The sequence below is a fragment of the Rattus norvegicus genome, chromosome 1, assembly GCF_036323735.1.
Source record: "Rattus norvegicus strain BN/NHsdMcwi chromosome 1, GRCr8, whole genome shotgun sequence".
NCBI classification, from domain to species: domain Eukaryota; kingdom Metazoa; phylum Chordata; class Mammalia; order Rodentia; family Muridae; genus Rattus; species Rattus norvegicus.
Genome location: NC_086019.1, coordinates 93,764,473 through 93,782,144, shown reverse-complemented (window position 1 = coordinate 93,782,144; position 17,672 = coordinate 93,764,473). Strand labels below are relative to the sequence as shown.

The 17,672-nt window shown below is 53.4% G+C and overlaps 2 protein-coding genes across 6 annotated transcripts in view; one reads left to right on the top strand and one right to left on the bottom strand.

Annotated features, from left to right (window-relative positions):
- The window catches only part of LOC103689966 (MARCKS-related protein-like), a 980,777-nt gene that overhangs the window by 266,495 nt on the left and 696,610 nt on the right, over positions 1-17,672 (bottom strand). The window lies entirely within an intron of this gene.
- The window catches only part of Sipa1l3 (signal-induced proliferation-associated 1 like 3), a 207,420-nt gene that overhangs the window by 171,462 nt on the left and 18,286 nt on the right, over positions 1-17,672 (top strand). For all 5 annotated transcript variants that reach the window (XM_008759131.4, XM_008759130.4, XM_039104443.2 and 2 more), the window contains 3 exons: positions 1,696-1,814; positions 3,887-4,314; positions 13,238-13,459. In XM_008759131.4, the coding sequence (XP_008757353.1) occupies positions 1,696-1,814; positions 3,887-4,314; positions 13,238-13,459 (769 nt within the window). The remainder of the gene's footprint in view (positions 1-1,695; positions 1,815-3,886; positions 4,315-13,237; positions 13,460-17,672) is intronic.

The window sequence follows — 17,672 nt, the reverse complement described above, 5'->3', positions numbered from 1 at the left end:
GTCAGCAGCCCAGTTTTGTCTTGTCGCCATGGGCGTGCACCACGTGTGTGCATGCATTGAGCTAAGTGCCCCACGTTCCCGTCTGCTGAGTCACTGCAGCAGCGCCTGACTGCCTGGTACAAGAATGAGGCAGGTGAGGCACGGGAAGGGTTGTCACTTGCCCGAGGTTGCCGCTGGTAAGTGGCTTGATTGAGATTTGAACTGGAACCTGTTGGGTAACCCCATCATCCATGGGGTGTGGATACAGGCCACTTGTTTTCCTGTACCACAGAGTGTTCAGGTTAGCAAAGTGTCTCCTAGGCCCAGGCCCCTCTCCCTTAGACTGAACGTGGGTCCTGAGGTTCCGGGCTGCCCTCAAGGACTTCAGCTTGTAAGTTCATACTCCGTGGGGCTGGAGTAAGTTCTGGGTCAGACACAGGTCCACTATAGTGATCCAAACATGAGGCAGAATCCTAAGCATTTCCCCTTCAAGGAAGGTTGAAGGTCTTAACTCAGGCCCACCAGGCCCCAGTAGCCTTGGGATACTGTCCAGGCCCTTTTGGTTACTGCTGGTTGTTGCTGGCAGGCTGGGAACCCCAGAATGGTGGGGGATTAGGTGGCAGAGACTCTCTCTGACCTCCAGTTCCTACTTGACAGTTTCTCTCTGCATGACCTCAAGCCAGTTACTTAATCTCTCTGAGCATCATTATTACCCTTGTACGTGAGGTGATATCTACTTCAGTAGTACTGGTCCTGTCCAGCAAACTGATCCATGCAGCCAGGCATGGTGGCGCGTGTCTAGAGTCCTAACACTGGGAAGACAGAAGTAGGAGTCCCGGGCTCTACAGTGAGACATTGTCTCAAACATAAGGGGCTGGCAAGATGGCATTTGCCACCAAGCCTGAAGACCTTAATTCTGTCCCCAGGGACATGGACACGCACACAAACAAGTGATGTAGTAAAAATGTCAATGAATAAACCCAAGGCTAGGGAGTTGGCTCTGAGTAAGAGCAGTTGCCTCACCAGCCTGATAGCCTGCGTTAGAGCCCTAGAACCCACGCGGAAGGCCAGGTGTGGTGGCGCACATCTATAATTCAAATGCGGTACATGTCTGTACTCCATGGTGGCTAGCGCCTTTAATCCCAGCACTCAGGAGGCAGAGGCAGGCAGATCTCTAAGATCGAGGCCAGCCAGGTCTACAGAGCGAGTTCCGGGACAGCCAGGGCCACACAGAGAACTCCCATCTCAGGGACAGAAAACAAAGGAAAGAGCAGTATAGTGGAAAGAGAGAAGCAACTCCCAAAAGCTGCCCTTGACCCTACACGTCTGTCATGGCACTCAGGCACCCACACTCTCACATGCAGAGATAAAATAAATGTGTTACATAAAGACCTTCCAGTGTCTCTTCCAAAACAGCAGGAAGGAGCTGTGCATGGCTGCAGCTGGCCAGGACGTGGCAAACGTGCCCAGCCTCCTCTGGGGACTGGAAGGGCATACGCTTCCCCCAGTTAACCACATAAAGGTCAAAGAATGCTTTCCGGCGCATAGTACATGCTCATCAAATACCCCTGCTACTGAGTGCTGGCATTGATAGACCCTGAAGAGAAGACAGGTTAGCCAGAGTGGGACCATACAGCCATAGTTTAGAGCAGATTATCAGGCCCTGGCCTGCATCACCACTAACCACCCACCGGTGTATGTTCTCTTTTCCTGCAGAGCCTCTGTGGCACGTGCCAGCCCAGGCCCGGCTCTCCGCCATGACTGGAAGCATGGGCAGCAAGCATCCCTCCAGGCAGGACGCGGCTGGCAAAGACTCTCCCAACAGGCATTCCAAAGTGAGTCACTGCCCCGCCCCACCGTACCGTGCCCGGCCTCATCCAGGGGGCGAGGCCTGCGCTAGCCGGTTGCTGGTTGGCGCCCTTCCTCAGCCCATGGCTGCAGACAGCAGGGCAGCTTTCTCTGGGTGTGGCCTCTGGAGCAGGGCTCATCCTTAGCCATAGCCACGGTCACCTCTCCAGGGGCTAAATAACACCCAGGCTCCAGCCCTCAGCCGAGTAACCTTTGACAAATCCCTTCCCTCCTCCCTGCACCACAGAGGTCCTGGTAGGCAAGTACTGTGCCTGCAACCCCTGCATCTCAGAGATCTTGGGCCATAGGTCAGTCTATCCCCAGAGATGCAGTGTGGCACAGGGAGAGTCAGGGACTTGGGCTCCCTGTTGTCACTTGCTGTCCCTCAAGTCCTCCAAGCCCTCTCCTGGGTCCCTCTCTAGGCTAGGACCCGCATTGTTGCAGCCAGTGGTAGGGTAGGAGGGAGAAGGGTTCAAGGGGGAGATTTTTCAGCCCAGGCCAGAGATGGCATGAGTCACTTCCACACACACATTGCCATGGCTTGTGCTCCATCCCTGCAAAGACTGCTGGAAAATGGAGTCCTGTATGTCTAGTTTGGTCTTGGCAACCTTGCTTCTCATGCTGAGCACCCGGACCCTAAAAAGGACAGAGGAGCCACTGTCCTCAGGAAGCTGACATCCCAATGCAGGTAGCAAGCCTTAAGTGGGCAGAAGCAACTTGTTAAGAAAGCCCAGTGCAGGGGCTGGGGATTTAGCTCAGTGGTAGAGCGCTTGCCTAGGAAGCGCAAGGCCCTGGGTTCGGTCCCCAGCTCCAAAAAAAAGAACCAAAAAAAAAAAAAAAAGAAAAGAAAGCCCAGTGCAGCTTTAGGGAATACTCACCAAAGCCCTGGGAGTTGGTGTCTTAGCCAACATCACCACTGCCATGCTGAAACAAAACCAGGGCCAAAGCAATTCCAGAAAGGCTCAATCCAGCTCACACTGTCACTGCCCTGTTCATCATGAAAGGAAGTCAGGGCAGGACTTAAACAGGGCAAGAACCTGAAGGCAGGAACTGACACACAGTTCGTGGAGGGGTGCTGCTTATTGACTTGCTCCTCATGGCTTGCTCAGCTTGTTTTCTTAGAGAACTCAGGACCACCGGCCCCAGGATGGCACCATCTATGGGACTGGGTCCTCCCATCAGTCATTAATTAAGACAATGCCCTACAGGCCTGCTCCAGCCTGCTCTTGCAGAGGCATTCTCTCAATCGAGGCTCCTCCTCAGTAATGACTCTAGCCTGTGTCAAGTTGACATGAAGCTAGCCAGTGCAGAAGGTGACTTTGAATGAAGTCAGGGCGGAACCATAAAAAGAGCTGAAAGTGTCACAGAGAGGGCACAAGTGTGAAGGCCCAGGACTCGTCCCTGCCACATGCAGGGAATACAGGAGGCTCTTGCTTCTGGAGCGATGATCTAGACACAAGGAGGCGGCCTTAGGCAGCAGAGCATGAGGCAAACCACTGAGGCCCACACTGTGCTGAGGACTCTGACCCTGAAGTGGCCGCAGGAGAGTTTCAGGAGGCGGGGAGGGACGTGATTCCATACAGATGCTCACAACTGTCCTCTCACCACATGTTGAGAGCAAATCTGGCTAGGGAGGTAAGAGGACGGGGCGGCAGCAGCCCCACGGGAAGCTGCGGCAGACAGGGCCCAGAGAAAACAAAGGAGGATGCCAACATGACAGTTCCTGAATGTGTCTGGAAGATACAGGCAGCAGGTCTGCAGAGATGGTGCTGAAAAGATGTGAGGATGGAAGGAGGGAGCTGGGCTTGGAAGGGAGCCCCAGACCTCGGTGTGAGAAACATTCAGTTTGAGATGTATCAGTCCAAGGACCAGATGAGCCAGGACTTCTAACCACAGACCCATTTTACAGATGTATAAACTGAGGCTAGGAGAAAGTAAATCCCATTACTGTACCAATAAGGGAGGAGCCAGAATATGGAGAAGTCTGGCTCCGGGGTGCCAGTGAGGGCAGAGGCTCCCATCCCTAGAGTCAGGATGACACACCTGTCTTGCCTTCCAGGGTGAACCTCAGTACTCAAGCCATTCCAGCAGCAATACCCTCTCCAGCAACGCCTCCAGCAGCCATAGTGATGACCGATGGTTCGACCCCCTGGACCCCCTGGAGCCAGAGCCAGACCCCTTTTCCAAGGGAGGCTCGAGTGACAGTGGCATCGATACCACGCTCTACACCTCCAGCCCCAGTTGTATGTCCCTAGCCAAAACACCGAGGCCCACCAAGCCACACAAGCCCCCCGGAAGTATAGGTCTCTGTGGCGGTGGCCGAGAGTCGGCCGGGAGACCCCACCCTGCAGACAGACGGCGGGAAGTCTCCCCTGCTCCAGCGGTGGCCGCTCAGAACAAGGGCTACCGACCGAAGATGTACTCCTCGGGCTCCAGCACTCCTCCAGGCCTGGTGGGGGGCAGCCGAGACCCACCCAGGCAAGCCAGGTGAGACCCCACAGCCCGCTCAGGGCTGACCGCCTCTCTGACCCTCAACCCTGTGTGAAATCCTCGCCCCACACACACTTGCTGAGAGCCGTGCTTGCAGAGCCGCTTTGGCAAGCACGCGCAGTATACCCGTCAGCCTCCAAGAACCTAGATAGACAGACGGAGAGCAGCCCCGAACTCTGCCTTCATGTCTCTGGTCCTCTCTGACCCTGTCTTCTCCTCTCTCTGCCCTCTATGGTTCTAACTCTGTGAAGAGTTTCAGATCTTCTCACAAGTGTGTTTTCAGGTCAAAAAAGCAGGGGCTGAACATCCCTGTTGGGTAGAGCAGGCTGTGCATGGCTCCGTAGGTCTCGAGGACTGGTCTTACCGTGTTGGTAGCTCTCTGGTCTCAAGATAGGGTCAGAGGACAAAGGGGACTTAGAGCATCTCTGACATCCCCCTCTGTATGGAGAAAGCAAATGCTTCCCCCAGCCACCCCGAGCTGCAACTGAGGTCGCCAAAGGTCCAGTTTGGCCTCCAGCCTCTGGCTTAGAGCCATTGTCCCCAAACCCACCCCTGATCAACCCACCCCCAACCCTGAGTTCTTCCTCGGTAGGCTGGGTGGAGTGCAAGAGGATGCATTTTCTTTTAAAGCTCTTAGCTGTGGGTGGGCATGGCAGTCTCAGGACCACGCTCTGAGAAGCACAGGTAAGAAGGCAGGTGGAGGAGAGAGAGGGAAGCACCTCAGCCCGAGGTCCGAACCCTCACACTTAGTCTCCTGGGAAAGCAATGGGCAGTCTGCCGGGGAAAGGGAGGCAGAGTTCAGTAGAGGTGCCCACTGACACAATTCTGGAGGCCACAGCCTCACTGCCCAGATGGCCTAAACCTACGACCTCCAGCAAACCTCAGGGCCTTCCTGGGAGAAAAAGCTTCTTGGCCTCTTTGCCTGTGCACTCGTGACTCACTATAGAACCCCATGTGACCCACTATAGAACTCCATGTGACCCACTATAGAACCCCATGTGACCCACTATAGAACTCCATGTGACCCACTATAGAACCCCATGTGACCCACTATAGAACTCCAGGCCTTTGTTTCATTTCTTCTTTTAAATTTACTTCTATTGGGTTGGGGATTTAGCTCAGTGGTAGAGCGCTTGCCTAGGAAGCACAAGGCCCTGGGTTCGGTCCCCAGCTCCGGAAAAAAAAAAAAAAAATTTACTTCTATTGAGACAGCGTCTCACCATGTAGATCTAACTGGCCTGGAGCTCCCCATATCGTCTCTGAACTCACAGCAATCCACCTGCCTCTGCCTTAGGAATGCCAGGATTAAAGGTGCGCGCCACCATATCTGGCTTCGTTCTTTTCCTTTTCCTTTTCCTTTGTTGTTGTTGTTGTTGTTGTCGTTGTTGTTGTTGTTGTTGTTCTGTTTGTTTGTTTCTTTGTTTTGTTTTGTTTCTCCCTTTTCATGTGTCTGTGCACCATACGTGTGCCCAGCTTCTAAGGACACCAGAAGAGGGCATCAGATCCCTTGGAGCTAGAGTTACCGATGATTATGTACCACACTGTGGGTTCTCGGAGTTGAGCCTGGGTCCTCTGGAAAGGCCTTCAGTGATCTTAACCACTGAGCCATCTCTCCCGCTCCGAGCTGTTGACGGGCACAGTCTCAGGACCACGCTCTGAGAAGCTCACATGGGAGAGAGCTGCGTTTCTGTATAGAAATAGCTGGGCTCTAAGCAGTGAATCCCATTAGCTGCACACCTTGACCTGCTCCGGTCGTAAACTGAGGAGCATAGCTTCCTCTTTACTAGAAGGATTTCATGATTTCCCCCGGGGTCTCTAACATTTGAAAACTATCATGGTTGGACTGGGGATGTAGCACAGTAGCACAATGTTTGCCTAATATTTGTGAGGCCCTGAGTTCAAATCCCAGAACCACAAGAACTAGGAGAGCTGGGAAAGAGAAAAGAAAAACCAGCAATGTTGGGAGTGCCTGAGTCCTCAGCTTCCCCATCTCTGTAGCTCTTGACTCTGGGAGCCCAGGAGGGTTTCCATGGAAACAAAGAAAAAGGCAGCATGAGGGTGCTATCTTAGGCTACCTTCCTAGACAAGTCGTTTTCAACTTCTGACCTCACTGTTTCTTTCATTCATTCATTCATTCATTCATTCATTCATTCAGAGATCTGTGCTGCCCCAGGTAACACTGGCCCACCCCCACAGGTGATTTACACCAGTCACCACTCAGAGCAAAAGTAGAACTGTGCCCACTGAGCAGTGCCCGGACGTGGACACAAGAACATAGCAGGGCATTTCCAGCCTGTTGTGGTCCCTGTTCTTGGGACATTGGCGGGAGCTGGGCCTGGTAGCACAGGCCTGTTAACTCAGCTAATTGAGAGACTGAGGAAGGATGATCACAAGTTCAAAGCCAGCCCGAGCAACTTAGTGAGACCCTGTTTCAGAAAAAACAAAGCAGCAACAAGTTAAGCAGGGGCCGGAGGTGTAACCAGAGGCCTCACGTTGGAGCTGTCCTGGGTTCAACCCCTAGCGCTGAAAAGAAAATTTTTGTAGGGTTTTGAAACCCATGACATAAAGGCAGCAGTGATGCCAGGCATGGATGGTGGGTGAGGCAGGGGGTGGGAACAAATTACCCCATATCTAAAAAGTATTTGCCAAACCCAGAAGTGGAGGGGGTTGGGGGAGCCCCACTGTACAAGTGGCCCTGGTGGTTGCTAGCTTTAATTTGCATATAGACAATTGATGCTAATTGCAAGTCATTCTTATCTACTCATTAAAGCTGCTTCCTGAAGTTTTCTCCTAGGCAACGGGTTTTAGTGTGGAACAGCATTTCCCAAAATGGGGTGCCTGAGGTGATCTGGGTGCTAAGAGGAGGGAGATGTTGTCTCTTAAATGGTTCTACATTTCCTTCTGAGGCAGCAGTGCTTCCAGCCCACCCCACCCCCTACCCCTCCACCTCACCCCCACCCACCCCCATCTCACAGACACTGCTCTGGACCCTGTGGACAATGACTTTCTTTTATGGTTTTGCTTTCTCTCCTCTTGTGTGTGTGGGGGCAGGGGGGTGGGTGGCAGGGGAAAGAGGGTGGCAGTGGTGCTGGTGCTGGTGCTGGTGCTGATGGTGGTGGAGGACAGGGAAAAGGATCTGTTTTTGAGACTGGACCTTACTCTGGCTGGCCTGTAACTCAACTATGTAGACCAGGCTGGACTCAAACTTATGGTAATCCTCCTGCCTCTGCCTCTGAGGTGCTGGAAGTAGTACCCCTAGTTGCCACCACAGTGTTAGCATTGAGATGGTTTTAAGAAACATATTCAGCCAGTTGTAGTGATACCACACCCATCATCCCAGCACAGGAGGCTGAGACAGGAGGATCTGTGTCACACAACACACAACACACACACACACACACACACCACAAATATACACACACACCACAAACACACACACACACCACAAACACACACACACCACAAACATACACACACACACACCACATACACACACACACCACGCTCACACATACACACACACACACACACCACAAATATACACACACACCACAAATAAACACACACACACACCACAAACACACACACACACCACAAACACACACACACCACAAACACACACACACCACAAACATACACACACACACCACAAACATACACACACACACACCACAAACACACACACACCACAAACATACACACACACACACCACATACACACACACACCACGCTCACACATACACACACACACACACACCACAAATATACACACACACCACAAATAAACACACACACACACCACAAACATACACACACACACCACAAACATACACACACACACACCACATACACACACACACCACGCTCACACATACACACACACACACACACACACCATGCTCACGAGCGGTGGTGTTCCAGCCAGTGCAGCAATTTGTCGGTGTTGTCCCACTACGCTCTTCCCCCCCAACCATTCTTCACACTTCCACGGATACGTACATATTCCCCGAGGCAGTCACTGGTCACCCGCTTGGACCAGACCCCATCTCAGGAGACCCCAAGCACCTCTGCCATCTGCTGACCACACTGCCCCTGGTAGCGGACAACTAGTTCTGAAGCCTTCTGCATCCACCATCGTGGTCTGGTCCTTGACAACAAAAGACAGCATGGTTCTTGAACCCAGCACCCAGACACCGGGGAGGCTCTTATCTGGACAGTCCTGTCACAGGAGCCCCGGCCTTATCTCCACCCAACCAGCACTCACCAACTATTCAAGAGCAAGTATGTGCATGGAGGGCCAGTGCCTGCTGGCCCCACGGAGACACCGGGCAAATGGTAGCAAAGTCAGGGATGAGCTGCATCCTCAGAGCAGGCTGGCTGGTGTCTGTAGGCTGGTGTCACTATGTGGCTGCTTGTGTTGTATATTGTGTGTGTGTGTGTGTGTGTATCTGGAGGCTGATGCAGAAGGTTGGTCACTTCTGGGCCAGCCTCAGCCACACAGTGAGACTTGCCTCATATTTGAAGAGCAGAAGAGAAAGGTAGGGTTATAGAGCAGTTTCTCAGAAGAAGGAGCTTTAGGTACAAAGAGCTGGGACCCGGGAGAGAGGGTGAGCTCACACGTTGCTGAGCACAGGCCCAAGGGGCCAGGGAGATCATACAGGCTCCCCATTTCTAAGTAATTACTAAGTTTGACCCTAAGGGCCAGAGACAGCCAGGAAAGGTCTCAGCAGGAGGAGACGGGCAGATGTGTGCTGCTTCTAATTGTGGGTCGGTGTGCATGGTGTATCCCCTGTGAGGACGTCAGAGCGACTTGATGAAGTCGGGTCCTTCTTTACACCCTTACATGGGTCACAGGAATCAAGCTCAGGTCACCAGGCTTGGGTGGCAGGTGCCTTTCTCCGCTGAACTGGCTCCCTGGCCCTGGGTAAGATGGAGGGTGGAGTCCCAGGGAGGATGAGGTGAACCCACTCAGAGATGGCACAGGCCTGGAATGAATGGACAAGGGCTGAGCTCCTGCTCACTGCTGTTCGTGAGGAGCATGGACTGGCCACTGACTGGAGGGGGATCTTGGACCAGCCCAGCTCTCCTTGGCAGGCAGCGCCATCCATACCTCTGTGCTCCAGGGAACAGAGTCCAGCCCTCCTTCGTGGGGCTGACACTCTGATGCAGAGAGGAAACAGATGAACAGACAGACAACAACCAAGTGAGACACAGATGGCAGTCAAGGCTCAGGGGGAAAATAGAGAGGCAGGCAGTGCCTTGATTTGTCAGAGAAAACAAGGGTCCTGGCAGCCGGCAGCAATGCCAGTACCTCACTGGCCTGCCCTGCAGGACATTGGGAATGTCGGGTGGCCAGGAGACTGAGGTGGCTCGCCCAGGGAAGCACGGCAGGAGATCAGAGTAGCTCAGGGGGCAGGAGCCCTGCTCTAGCAGGCTCGTTGCTGTGACTGGCTGCTAGGATCTGATCCTGGAGGGTGTGGGAGCCATAGAAGGGGGCTGAGCCCATAAAATGATGTTTTGGGTTTTTTTTTTTAATATTTTTTTTTGGTTCTTTTTTTTTCGGAGCTGGGGACCGAACCCCGGGCCTTGCGCTTCCTAGGTAAGCGCTCTACCACTGAGCTAAATCCCCAGCCCCTTTTAATATTTTTTTAAATGTCACTCTGGGGGCAGGCCTGTAACCACAGTATCAGAGGCAGGAGGAAGACTGTGAGATGGAGGCCGGCCTAGGCTAGATAGTGAGATCAGTCTTTAATTTTAGGGGGAAGGTGGGGCACTCCAGTCTTTCCCTGAGAGAAACAGGCTGTTAAAAAGGAAGACCAGAGAGAGAGAGCAGAGTGTGGAAGCTGCCAGGAAAAGATGTGCATGGCCACACCCAGAAAGGCCCCACCCACTTCCCCCAGCCCCAGCTCTTTTCTTCAAAGCCCACGTAGCCTGTATCTGCTCGTGCAGGTCCATAACTTCAGCAGCTTCACAGACACTACCCCACCCCACCCCAGACATTCGTCATGGCAGCCCAACGGCCAAGCCCCCTGCCAGGTGCTGGCGCCTGTCATGGGCACCTGAATGGCCCAGCAAGCCCAGGCGTATAACTACCTGGCCCCTAAGCAGTGCACATGCCAAAGTCTCCTGGTTTCCAGAGCAATTTGTCAGTCAGCTAGGGGGATCTGAGACTCTGCTCCACGTGGAGCTGACGCAGCTGGGCGTTCCCAGCAGGCAGGAAGCACGTGGCTTTGCTCCCCAGGCTGCGGTAGCAGTCTCCGGATCTGTCTGGGGATCCATCTCGGGCACAGCCCTAAGAGGTAATCTGGGGGTCTGCTGGGGCCCACCCCGCCTGTGTCAGGAGACTGGAACCACACATGATAGACCTGTCAGCAAGGGGGGGGAAACGCAGGCTATTTTCCTAGAACTCTAGGGGTTGAGGCAGTGCCCAAGATCTGTGGGCAGAGGGGCAGTTCAAAGGCCCTGGAGTAGAAACATTCCTGGGTATTGGAGGAATAGCATCACATGACTTCTACAGAGAAGACAGGCAAGTGGAGAAACTGAGGAACACAGGAGGCGGCAGATTGAGTGGGACCTGTGGGGGTCTCCGCCTGTCTGCATGAGCCAGCACTACGAGGAGTTCTGGGGTCCCTGTGACTGTGGGGAGAATGGGGAAGGCAGGTAGAAGAGGCAGCGGTAGTAATGCTGGCGGGTGGCACTTGGTGGAGGTGGCACACAGCAATGGACATAGGACCCGTCATTTCTGACCCTCAGGTCACTGCAGACAGGAGGGTGGGGACAAGCCAGGCAGTGCAGCCTGTCCCCTCCTCCCCCCTGGGCTATTTGGGTATAGCCACAATTTAACTGAACTCCTTTGGGCTCCTGGTCGCTGAGACCCAACCTCCCTTCTTCCATCAGATGGGACAATAATGGGTGGCCAGACTGGGCACAGTGCTACACACTTGGAACCCTAGCACTCAGGAGGTAGAAGGGTTAGGAGGTCAGGGTTGCCCAAAGCTGGAGGCCAGCCTAGGATATATGAGTTCCTGTCTCTCAGACTTTGGTGATAACAGTATGATAGCTGTGGTCCAGCCAAGGGCATGTGCGTAGTGAGGCCATGAATTTAAAGCATTTGGCATGGGCCCTGCCCACACACACAGCTGAGTTCAGAAATACCGGCTGCTGCTGTGCTTCGAGTCTGTCTGTTATGCCTTTATCCTGCCGATGACCTCAGCGAGTACAGAAGGAAGCTTGAGGCTGGCCTCTTAACCTTGGTCCCATGCATCACTATAGAGAAGCTACCTAGGCTCCCCCAGCCCCAGCGCCCCCACCCGAAACCCAGCACTGGTAGCAGGAAGTGACGGTGCTGTATGAGGTGACAGGTGGGAAATATTTAAAACCAGGCCTGTATCCAGGATCTTTGGGGTCACCCTTGTCATTGTCACCCTGGCCAATACTGTTCTTCCCCCAAAGGCAGGACCGCAGCTTTCTCCTGTGCGCCATCCTCCATCCAGGCCCGCCTACCAGCCCCTCAGAGCCCGGATGGAGCAGTAACATTGCACAGCCTCACGGAGCCAGAGGGCCATGTCCACCCAGCCTGTGGCTAAGACAGGACGCCAGTGCAGAATGCACCTTCCCGTGTCCCTGTCCTGCCTTAGCTGAAGCAGGGCCATAGCCCCGGACAGGCCACCCCATACACGTGCAGCTCAGGATTGCCATCAGTGGGACATTTCTCAGGAGAAAGCAGACTCACTAACGGGAGGGGACAAAGCCAGCCCACACAGGGGACAAAGGCAGCCCTGCTCATCTGGAAGCAAAATCCAAGCCTTCATCCACTCGCCACAGTGAAGGGAAGGTTTTCTGCGATGGCCTCTGCAGCCGAGGTGTCAGGTGGCCTCGTCCTCTCTACTTGGCACCCTCTGTGTGGGGTTCAGTTTTACTCCTGCATCCTTGCGTTCCCCTCACTGCCACGTGCAGAACCAGTGCCCCCGCATGCTGCTCTGACGTGGACAGTCCAGTCACCCGAACCACTTGGGAGTGTGACACATGCGATCCAGCATGGACATCCGAAATTGGGTCTGACAGAACGTTCATCCTTGATGTGGTTTTCACTGGTGTTTTGGGTATTGCGGTGGGGGTTTGTTTTGATAGAGGGTCTGATGTAGTTCAGGCTGGCCAAAACCCCAGGGATTTAGCCAGAGATGATCTGGAACCCCTGTCCTTTTGGCCCTGACAGGAAGTGCTCCCACGACCAGCCTGGAACACTGTGCCTAACCAGAGTGAGCCATTAGAATCCTAAATTTTAAGAAAAGGGTGTCAAGGGTTTGTTTTTATCTCTAAGTATGTGCATTTGCCTGTCACCGTCACATGTGACTACAGGTTCTCGTGGAGGCCAGAGACACGGCACCCCTTGGGAACTGGAGTTACAGGCGATTGCGGGGAATCAAATTCAGGCCCACTGGAGGGGCAGGGAGCACACTTCTCCCAGCTCCTATCTTTAAAAAAAAAATGTTTAAGTTAATTTACAACTAGAAATAGTGGCACAAACCTATAACCCCCTGCTATTATTCCTCGGGAAGTTGAGGCAAGAAGACGGCTGTGCATTTCAGGCCAGCCCAGGAGGTGGTGTGAGACCTCCTCAAAATCAAATCACCAGGAGAAAGATTTGATCCGCCGGCACAGTTGGCTTTCCAAAGTTTGGGTGCAGTTGATAGCGGGAGGCTCCTTGTAGCCGTTCATCAAGATAAGGCGGTGAGGGTACCGGCTCAGTGGATCCTCTTGTGCAAACCCGGCAACCTCAGCACAGAGTGGGAGGAGTGAGCCAGGTCCACAGAGCTGTCCCACCCCAGTGCACACAGGGACAGTAAATAGGCGGTTATAACAACAGCGCCCCTTTAACTGTCGCGTGACTGACCGACACGTTTGTCTTTGCTTCTGCAGTGACATGGGTTCCAGGACCGGCTACCCGACTCAGGTTTACAAAACAACCAGTGCAGAGACTCCCCGGCCCTCCCAGCTCTCCCAGTGCAGCCCCTTCCAGCTCTCCACCTCGGTCCCCAAGTCTTTCTTCTCCAAGCAGCCTGCACACAACAAGCACTCAACGGGATGGAAGAGAGCAGACGAGCCCCCACCACGGCCACTCCCCTTCACCGAAAGCAAGAAGTAAGTGCCACCGTGAGACCACCCGGGCCTCTCTCTGGGACAGGAAAAGGGTGACTCTCTGTGCTGTTCTATACCCAGGATTTACATCTGTGAACAAGACGGGTAACAGAGACCCTTGTTCTTAGGGAACTAACAGTTCAGTTGGGACAACAGACAGGAAGTGAATAAGGAACTATATTTGAGTATGGCAGCATGCGACTGTATGTCAGCACTCCCGTCCCTGAGTAGACATGCTGGTAGTTTAGATGGGTCCCCCAACATCCATCTTTCTACATGGGTTCCAGGGGTTGAACTTGGGTCATGTGGCCTGCATGGCATTTACTTTCTAACTTGCCGAGTCCTCCTCTCCCAGCTGCCTGCCTGCCTGCCTGCCTGCCTGCCTGCCTGCCTGCCTGCCTGCCTGCCTGCCTGCCTGCCTGCCTGCCTGCCTGCCTGCCTTTGAACGTATTCATTTGTTTCTATGTGAGTTTATGTGCTTGTGGATGTGAAAGCCAGAAAAATGCATCAGGTGCCCTTCTCTGTCCCTCTCTGCCTATCGCTCTGAGGCAAGGTCTCTCCATGGACCTTGGTCTCCCACATTCTCTGTTAGACTAGAATCCAGCAAGATACTGTGATTCTCCTCAGAGCTGCGGTTGCAGGAATGGGCAAAATGCCTGGCTTGTTACATAGGTGCCAGGAATTGAACTCTGGTCCTCATGATTGTACAGCAAACACTTTTAACTGCCGAGCCATCTCTCCAGCTCCATATAGAGTAAGAGAGAAGTAGGCTGTGCAGTTAAGAAAAGGCTTTGTTACTAGGGCATAACTTAGCAGATTACTTGCCTAGAACCCCCCAGTGAGGGGCTGGGGGCGTGGCTCAGTGGTAGAGCCCCTGCCTAGAATCCCCCAGTGAGGGGTTGGGGGCGTGGCTCAGTGGTAGAGCCCCTGCCTAGAACCCCCCAGTGAGGGGTTGGGGGCGTGGCTCAGTGGTAGAGCCCCTGCCTAGAATCCCCCAGTGAGGGGCTGGGGGCGTGGCTCAGTGGTAGAGCCCCTGCCTAGAATCCCCCAGTGAGGGTCTGGGGTGTGGCTCAATTGTGGAGCCCCTGCTAGACTCCCCCTGCCTTTTAGAGGGCAGTTCTCTCCTTCCTCCATGTGGGTCCCAGGGATCAAACTTAGGTCCTCCAGTTTGGAGGCAAGCACCATTCCCATGTCTCCAGCCTTTTCTAAATGCATTCATTTATAGAAGGCTCACAACACCTCCATGAGGACGCAGTCTTCTCCCCACTTCACAGATAAGGCGACTGAGCTCAGGATTCCATGCAGTAGGAGATGGCCCTTGGATCAGAGCCCACACAGCCAAATCCAAACTCCCAGTCTGTTGGTTGAGGAGTTTCTGGCCCCTCCGTCTGTTCTTCTTAACACCTTCTTTCCTGACCTGGATGGGGCTGTTTAAATCCGTGGGTGACACAGAGCTTGGGGGAAGAGAAGCACCAGGAGACAGAAAATGGTCCCTGGAGGTGTTGGCAGGCTCTGAAAATCCAGTTCACATGTCTCACTGACAGCCAGAGGGGACTCTGAAAACTAGAATCTGGTCATTCGCTCTCCTTCTTACTGTCTCCAGCCGCTCCGCCCCACCCCACCTCTCCCCATCCCAGGGTTGATGTTAGAGGCTCAGATGCACTGGGCATGCTCTGTACCATGTGCTGTGTACCACCCTCCTTGCACAGACTCCTGCCGGGTTCTGCCTGGTCAGTTTTATATCTCCATCCTTCACTCTGCCCCAGCTATGCTGGGCTTCAAGTTTGATGCATGCCGACCCCACCCCCAGGGCCTTTGCACTGCCTCTAAGTGTCCTGGGACAGTCTCCTTCCATGTGGTCTCAGGCTAATGCCACCTGCTCGGACAGGCCTTTCCAGCCTGGATAGGTGAGTCTCCACTGTCAGTGTGTGTCCCTTCACTGTGATCTGCCTCACATTTCTCCCACTGGAAGACAGGTGCCACTGTCTCAGTCATGGGCACTTGTGACCTGCCTCGCACACACTGGGGTAGCTTGATCAGTAAATGGACTAGCCGTGGATCTCCCTTGATTCTACAACCCCATTAAGCGAGAGCCCCCCCCCCCTTTCCATGCAGCTAGAAGATCAAACCCTGAAGAGCCTCACCTGCTCCTCTGTGTCCTGTGGTTCCTCTCGTGCCTTCTGTCTTCTTGTCCCCTCCTCATGGACATCATGCCCTCTGCCTGGAGCTCCCATCCACCTCACCTGCCAGGTGTGGCTCTGTAGGCCCACTGTACTGAGGGACACAAACTGGCTCTGTAGAAGCAGATGTCTTCTCACGGTTCTGGAGGGCTCAGCAGGGTCTCCCATGGGTGGCTGTGAGGAGAGGCCGTCTGTTCCAGGGCCCCCTCTGGCCTCCGCTGCTTTGCAGGAGGACCTGCTCCACTTACCAGCACCCATTTCATCTTCACAGGGCCTTTTCATCTGGGTGGGGCTGTGGCCACTGTCCCCCAATCTTACCAGACTGTCAGCCACCCCTCGGCTTCATTTCAGCCTGATGGCCTGCCCAGAGGCCCTGTTTCTAGGTACAGTCACATTCACACTGGTTTTTTTCTCTTACTGAATCCAGTATAGTGCACACACTAGGCAAGGACTCTACCCATGATCCGGATCTCTCACATACACACACCTCACACACACATACACATACACATAACACACACACACACCATACACACACATATCACACACACATATACAAACACACTCACACATACACATATCACACACGCATATACAAACACACACACACACCATACACACACACACATACAAACACACACATACATACACACACACCACACATACACATACACATATAACACACACACATCACACACACATACATACACACACCACACACACACATATACAAACACACACACATACATACACACCACACACACACATACACATATCACACACACACACACACACCCCTCTCTTTTTTTTCCCCCTGGTGCTGACAATGGAACCCAGGGTCTTGTAAACAGTAGGCAAGTATTCTATTCCCTGAGCTGCATCCCCAGCCCCGGTCCTTTGAGAAAGAAACTTGCCTTGCCTCTGTCTCCAGAGTGCTAGTGTTGCAGATATGTGCACCACCATGCCTGGCTACTGATATAGTTGTTAAAATCTCAAATCTGAAAGACTGACTAAATGCTTTATATTTTAAGATTCATCTATTTTATGTGTATGGGTGTTTGCCTGTGTGATTGTGTGTGTACTTTGTGCATGCTGGTGCACATAAAGACCAGAAGAGGGCGTTGGATCCTAAACTAGAGTTACAGGCAGTTCTGAGCCACCATGTGGGTGCTAGACACTGAACTCAGGTCCTCTGCAAGAGTGAAATTTGTCTTAACCACTGGGCCACCCCTCCCGGCCCGACTTACAAAGTTGCTGGGTGGGACAGGGGCATATTGTATTTTCCAGAGCTCAAACTCCAAGGCCTTGTGTGTCCTAAGCAAGGTCTTGTTTGCTGAGTCGCATCCCAGCCACAGAGCTGTTTACTCTGACTCTGCCTGAGCATCTCAAGATCATGACCTTGTCTCTTAGAGAGAGACTCTTGAGTCATCTAACCCAGTTTTTCAGAAAACACTATTTTTGACTCCTGGCTAAATTCCTTGAGTTCAGACACTGTCACTGAAATACAATACTGTTGTTAGGGGTCAGGCTTAGGGGTAGAAACCTTGCCTTGCCAGCCTGTCACCAGGTATGGCGGGCTCTGCGTCCCAGAGACAGGAGAATCGGAGTCTCTTACCTGGGCTACTTGGTCATAGCATCTGTCACACCTGTCAGTGTTGTGGAGTTTCCCTCCACAAGGTCACCAGGGAACTTAAGGAGCCTACTCAGTGTCTCCAACAGTCCCAGCAGGCCTTGTGTAAATCTTGATAGCCCACAAGGACCATAGTCTGTCAGCCAGGCTTTCCCCCCTCGCCCCACCCTCCTGGCAACCCCACAAGAGGGGCCTTGCTCTTACCCCATTTCCCAAAGGCACCATGGTCCCCAACTAGACAAGGCCCAGCAAACTCAAGGCTCAAACCAAGGGCATCTCATCTCTCAGACTCAAGCATGGGGACCATATAGAAGATGGTGTGCTCCCTTCTGAGAGAAACATCTTGGGGGAAGCACACACTGCTTGGTGAGCTAGAGAGAAATAGGCCCTGTGCTGTAGGGCCTGA